General features: G+C 26.8%; 1 protein-coding gene across 1 annotated transcript; it reads left to right on the top strand.

Annotated features, from left to right (window-relative positions):
• The first annotated feature begins 2,088 nt into the window (after nucleotides 1-2,088).
• Nucleotides 2,089-6,655, top strand: LOC112682335 (microsomal glutathione S-transferase 1-like). Its single transcript, XM_025552894.1, has 3 exons — nucleotides 2,089-2,463; nucleotides 6,017-6,099; nucleotides 6,376-6,655. Exons 1-3 carry the CDS (start codon nucleotides 2,344-2,346, stop codon nucleotides 6,617-6,619), a joined length of 447 nt encoding a protein of 148 aa, XP_025408679.1. The 5' UTR covers nucleotides 2,089-2,343; the 3' UTR covers nucleotides 6,620-6,655.

A 6,655-nucleotide genomic window follows, 5' to 3' on the forward strand; every position in this document is an offset into this window, starting at 1 on the left:
CCAAGCCATAAGCCGCGACTGCTTATTTGTATTTTTATAATATCATAAAATGACTTATTTTTTTAGAGAAATTTTAACCCCCCTCCCCACACACACACACAAACAATTTGAAAATACGCCACTGTGTAAGAATACATACGATCTATGAGCTATGATCAGGGCTCTGAAGTTGTAGCACTAAAAATGTTACTTTTTAGTTCTTAAATATACACTTAGAAACTCCAAAATATGAGCTATAAATAGCATGAAAAATCAAAAAATATGCATTTAACTTAAAAAAATTATAAATTTATTAGAAAAAAAATTAAATGTTATTTAAAATTACAGTCGAACATGGTTAAATCGAAATTAAAGGGACTGGAAATAAAATTCGAGTTATCCAAATAAAATTTCAATAGGTATATGTATTTTTATAAAATAGTATAATATATTAATTCCTATGTATTTAATATTATATATAATAAAAAATATTTACTATTCATATATTATGTATAATTTTATTTTTAAATTTAAACATTATTTTCATATATAATCTGACATAATTTGAGATTGTTTGATAGGTAGTATAGTTTTGTAAGCGGAAAATTAACGCTCAACGTCGACGGTTGTTGAAGTTGATCGTTCGTTGAGGTCTATTTATTTCCAATAATTCAAATATTTTTAATATTACAACCAAGTAAACCATTATTTTTAACAAAATGTAATATTTCCTATAATATGTGAGAATATGCCCAAAAATAATACTAAAAACCTTACCAAGTTACCAAAATAGCAATAAAAACCGTTAATATGCAAAAAATAGCAAAATTAAATTTCTTGTAAGACATCAGAGAATTGTGAAACATATTTGTATATTACTTCAGATGTTCTATGATGAACCAAGAAAAATATGTATTTAATAGAACTTCCGAGCCCTGGTTATGACCGATCTGTGGACTGTGGACAAAAGGATAAAAGGATAAAATTAAAAATACTGTGGATAAAAAGTAATTTTTAAAATAAATCTTAGTGATCAGTATTAAGTAATAACTTCCAAAATGTCTACTACTATACCATGTATCTAATTCATTAATTACAAATTAATTGTTAATTTCTAGAATAGTATTTAATAAAAAGTTAGTTCGATGTTTTTTTACATCAGTAAATAATTCTAAAATTTTCGTTTGTAAAATTCATAAAATATTGGTAGGTCCGTTAGGACAAAAATTGCTACCAGGGGCAACGTAAAATTTGTCCTCCCACCAAAAAAAAAAAAAACAGAAAAATATATTTTACATTATTGATATTACACAATTGTAGTACTGAATATTTACATTAATATAAAATGAAACTCAGTAATAACCATTATATTATTTAAAACAATTTTTAAAATGACAAAACAACTTGAAAAATAAAAATGTTCAATTAATTTATAACTTCATAATTTTTCTTAAACTTTTTTGCGAGACTGTTTTGATGCAAATGATTTAATAATATCATCGTAATTAATCGTTTAATTGGTTATAATCAGGATTCGTAAGTTCATCCCCTAAAAAATTCCTAAATAAGCATGCATTTATGCACTTAAAATTGACAAATTTTGCTTTGAAATATGCCTTAAAAAGCTAAAAATATAAGCATTTATATGCACTAAATATATAAAATTATGCACGTAAAAAATGCTTACTTAAAAAAATCATAAATAATTTTTGAAATAAAATGAATTATCTATTCACTTTTTTATAGCTATATTTTATTTTTTATAAGTCATAATAATAAATAGATATTCACAACCGGGTTGATGATATTTTGGTACGCAGTGCTGTCGTTAAACTACTCGAGGCCCGTGGGCAAAACAAAATCTTAAGGCTCCTTATTGTGATACGTTTTTGAGTATTTGACCTTTTGATGCCACATAATGTAGTACGAGGCCCCGGGCCTGTTTGCAATGCACACTCTGCACACTGGGTTTTTACGGCACTGTTGGTACGGAATTTATTATTAATGTTGGTTTAGTGACGTTAGTGTTCCAAGCGGTCAAATTATTAACTTACGCGATTGGGCATATTTCGCAAGGTAATAAACAAATAAACAAAAGTGTGGAAGTGTAGAAACGCTTAACGTAAAACCAGTTATTTCACTATCCTATTCGATTTGCTGTTGAACTATTCACTGCTGGCAAATAGCTGTGAGATTGTCAAGACACTTGATATTCATAATCGTTATATATATTATCATCGCGTTTTATTAGTGATTAGCCGTCTTGTTTTTCATTAGTTCATTGTGCTGCGCAGCTTTGAGCCATTAGCACATTCGTTAGTTACATTTTTAAATTTTTAGCGACACGCTCCTCTACAGATTACAATGGTGTTTTTGGATATCGACGAAGGTCTGTACAAGATCTATCTATTCTATTCGTCCGTGTTAGTGCTGAAAGTCTTGGCGATGGCTGTGCTTACGGCCAGGCAACGATTCTCAAAGCTGGTAACTAAACATTATTAATGTTCATGATTAAGTGGATTCACCTAACAGATTAGATATGAGAGTACAGTTTATTAAAAGTTATCTACCTATTATTATTGGCATAGAATATAGGTGATAAAGGAACTGCTGTTATATTTAGGTGTCAGATGCGGTTTTTCAGTATGCTTTCAATATATTACTTACAATTCTAAGATTTAAATACGCTACATTTTTAATATGGATTTTGAACGCTTTTTGTATGTAGTAGCTGGTCTAATATTACTTTTGTACCAATAATTACATTGTTCCTAATATTAACTGTTAATTTTATTTTAATTGATGAAGAAAATATATAAATATAATTATTAAAATATTATTTATTCTAATAATACATTTTATATTGGTAAAAAATTATAGGTATTCCATGTTTATACTTAATATTATTAGGACTGTTTATTAGTTTTGTGTAAAATGTTTACATTAAATATTTGTAAGTACCAAGTATAGTGTACTTATACAAGTACATTTCATTATACCAACTATTTACTATATGAATTTCATCATACACTGGTAATCAACTGTTGTAAGGAAACTGAATTACAAACCCTTGTGAAGTATCATCAGTAGAAAATATTTTTTGTCATGTTATCAGAAAAGATAATTGACATAAATTAGTGGTAATCTTCTTTTTTTTAGTATTCAACCTTTAAGGTTGATTTTGCAATTGGATATTTGCTCTCCACTCTTCTCTGTTCTCAGCTAGCCTTTTCAGTTCAATCATTTGTCAGATCCTTTGCCAAACAAACAAAGTTCTCGGACGTCCTCGGTCTCTTTTACCTTCAATTATCCCTTCTATTATTCTATGGTTTAGTTTATTTTTGTGTCTTAATATATGACCCATCATGTTCCATCGTCTTATTCTCATGGCATTGAGTATCTCTCTTCATACCTCTATTTCACTGAGTATATTTTTGTTGGTATGGTGTTCTATCTAACTCATTCTCAGCATCTTTCTCCAACACCACATTTCAAATCTTTCGAGTATTCGTTGTTCTGCCTTGTTTAATATCCATATTTCGCAACCATAGAGTACCACATACTTTTATGAAATGTTTTCTCATCTTAATACTCATGTTATTGGGGCATAAAAATGTTTTTTTTTCATAAATGCTGACTTTGCCTGTGTGATTCTGGATCTTATTTCTATGATGCATCTTCCGTCTTGGTTGATTATACTGCCTAGGTATTTATAATGTTCTACTTGTTTAAGCAGTTTATTCCCTGTTTGACTATTTATTCTAAAGATTCGTTCTTATTTTTAGCACATCATAACTTAAGTTTTTTGCCAGTTGATAATCTAATGATATTTTTGAAGCACTTTGTCATTTTTTCTAGTGCTTTTTCCAAATCATGCTAATTATTTGTTAGTAGTGTAATATTGTTAGCAAATTTTATGAAGGATATTATTTTGCCACCCACTTTTCTGCCCATATTATTTATGTGCCGTGTTTCTTTTATTTCTTTAATAGGCTGTTCGATATATATATGTTAAATAGAATTGACGATAGTAGACAATTCTGTCTTACACCCTTCCAAATGATTGCTGTCTCTTTTTTGTTTGTTACTTTTATTGTAGCTGATTAGTCTCTGTATAAATTATATATTATCCTTCTATCTCTATAGTCAGCTCCAATTTCTTCCGAAGTATAGAATAGTTCTTTCCATGGTACATTATCAAAAGCCTTTTCCAGATCTATAAACGCTATAAATGTGTTTTTATTAAATTATATTTGTTTTCCTATCAATATTAAGCTTAAAATTGCCTCTCTAGTATCTTTGTTCTTTCTGAACCAGGATTGATCATCCCTTAACTCTTTTTCTACTTTATTCTCGATTCGGGTCAAGTGATAATCTATGATTTATTATTACTAATTATTTTAGCTAATTGATAGCATGTGTTCAAAGTACTGAAGAGTAATTATTTTCAAATTTATATTTGATTATTTTTTACTGGATTTTTCAAGAACAAATATACTAGCAGTCAGTGGCGTAAATTGTATCCAATTTCTGGTGATACAGAGGTATATTCTCAACTTATAATTTCCAACACACCAATTTTTCAATTTCCTAAGTAAAATTCTTCCCAATAAACTATATAATTTCCCATATATTTCTTTAAATAACAAATAAATTTTGAATTATTTTAGCATTAAAACCTTTATTATTATAATATTAATAATAAAAAAAAAAAAAAACAATCAAATTTTGTTTTTCAGTATGCTGATTTCCTTGGCTTTTGAAAATAATATAGGTATACAAATTTCAATAATTTTCTGGTAGTGCAAAACCATATCTTTGCACCACCACATTTTAGATGTGGTGTTGCAAGTGCCACATTTGCACCACCCAGTTTACGCCACTGCTACCAGTAATCAACCAGTTTTCTTATATTTTGATCTTTATTTAAATATACCAATTATCTTTTGTCAAAAAAAATTTTATTTTTATTTTGAAGTCTTTATTAAGTATATTAATCACTGAAGAAAGCAATGTAGTTTATTTTTTTTGTATATGATACTATAAAAAATTACCTATAGAATTATAGTGCATATTGAATGTAAGAAAAAGTCAATAAAATTAAAATAAGATCTACAAGACTAAATTGTATTTTTTTTCCCATACTGTATATACATATAGGTCTAGCTTAAGTGTTTAATCACACCTAGACAAACTTAGTTTTTGCTGTCCTTTACATGTAAATTCTACATCAATTTTTTTTTTTTTTACATAAGCAATACTCAGACTTAATTCTAAGTTAATTATATTTATTTATATAAAATTAACAATTGATTATATCAATATATTTGTAGACAAGTATGCCTCTACCAATTTTAATAAAATAAAACAATTTACATTCTTATTTTTTACTATACATAATTTTATTTGAGTAGATATTAGAAATTTATATATATATTCACATGGTATTTTATACAATATATTAGTACAAATTATATAACATAATAATTCTATGAATCTTATAAATATAGTAGAATTTGATTTTAGGAACACAGATAATTGATACAAATGCGTTATTCAAACAAAATGTCAAGGGATGGATTGGCTGTTTATTAAAACATTGTTAATCAATCAGGTTATTTGAAACAATATTTGAGCAATATTATTCTTACAAAACCTTGATCATCAAATTAATTGACGCAAAACAACAGACAACGATAAACGCAAATTTTTATTAGTATATACATTTTTTTTTTCATAGTAGATAATTTTTTTTGAATTATACATTTTTTCATAATAAATAAAACCAATTGGTTAATTGACACATTTCACCTTGGTTCAAAAATGTTCCTAATAAGCGGCTTCTACTGTATATTGCTTAGTTTTATTTTGAGTTTATAGGATTTTAACTTTTTATAAATTACATAGTGAATATGAACAATAAAAACTATTATATATGAATAAAATCTTATTTTTACTTAATTACAATTATCATATAAATCACCTATAAATATCTTTAGTATAATAAAGCTGTTATTAATATTTAATTTTTTAATAGGTATTTGCTAACCCTGAAGACACAATATTGAATAAACGGTCAAAAGTTAGATTTGATGATGTTGATGTTGAAAGAGTTAGAAGGTAAATATCTATAATATTGTAATATATTGTTTAAATTAGTCTAAGTTTGGTTATGTGGATGATTTTTGATCAAATGAACATGAAAATAATTGCTAAGGCAATAAAATAAAATAATATTTAAAGATTCATATTAATATAATTCAAATTTAATCTAGTATTCAAGTGAGTATAATAGATTTTGCACAAAACTTCCACAAAAACCTAGTTTATGACCTATAGTTTAAAGTATAGAATTAACCATTTATGGAAATGTTTAATTTGAATTTTTATTTCTAGGGCTCATCTCAACGATCTAGAAAACATTCCGTTCTTCATAATTGCTTGTTTTGGATACTTACAAACTAATCCAAATTTCTTCATTGCTGCTTGTTTAATAAGAATATTCGTAGCTAGTAGAATAATTCATACAATAGTCTATGCTGTGGTTGTTTTACCACAACCAGCAAGAGGTATAGCCTGGGGAGTTGGATATGCAATTACCATTTATATGGCTGTTCAAGTTCTTTTAAATTTTGTATAACAATTCTAAAAATAAAATTTTTTTAAAATTTAGTAA

This window comes from Sipha flava, unplaced genomic scaffold (genome assembly GCF_003268045.1).
Source record: "Sipha flava isolate LNK unplaced genomic scaffold, YSA_version1 202_pilon_pilon, whole genome shotgun sequence".
NCBI lineage: Eukaryota > Metazoa > Arthropoda > Insecta > Hemiptera > Aphididae > Sipha > Sipha flava.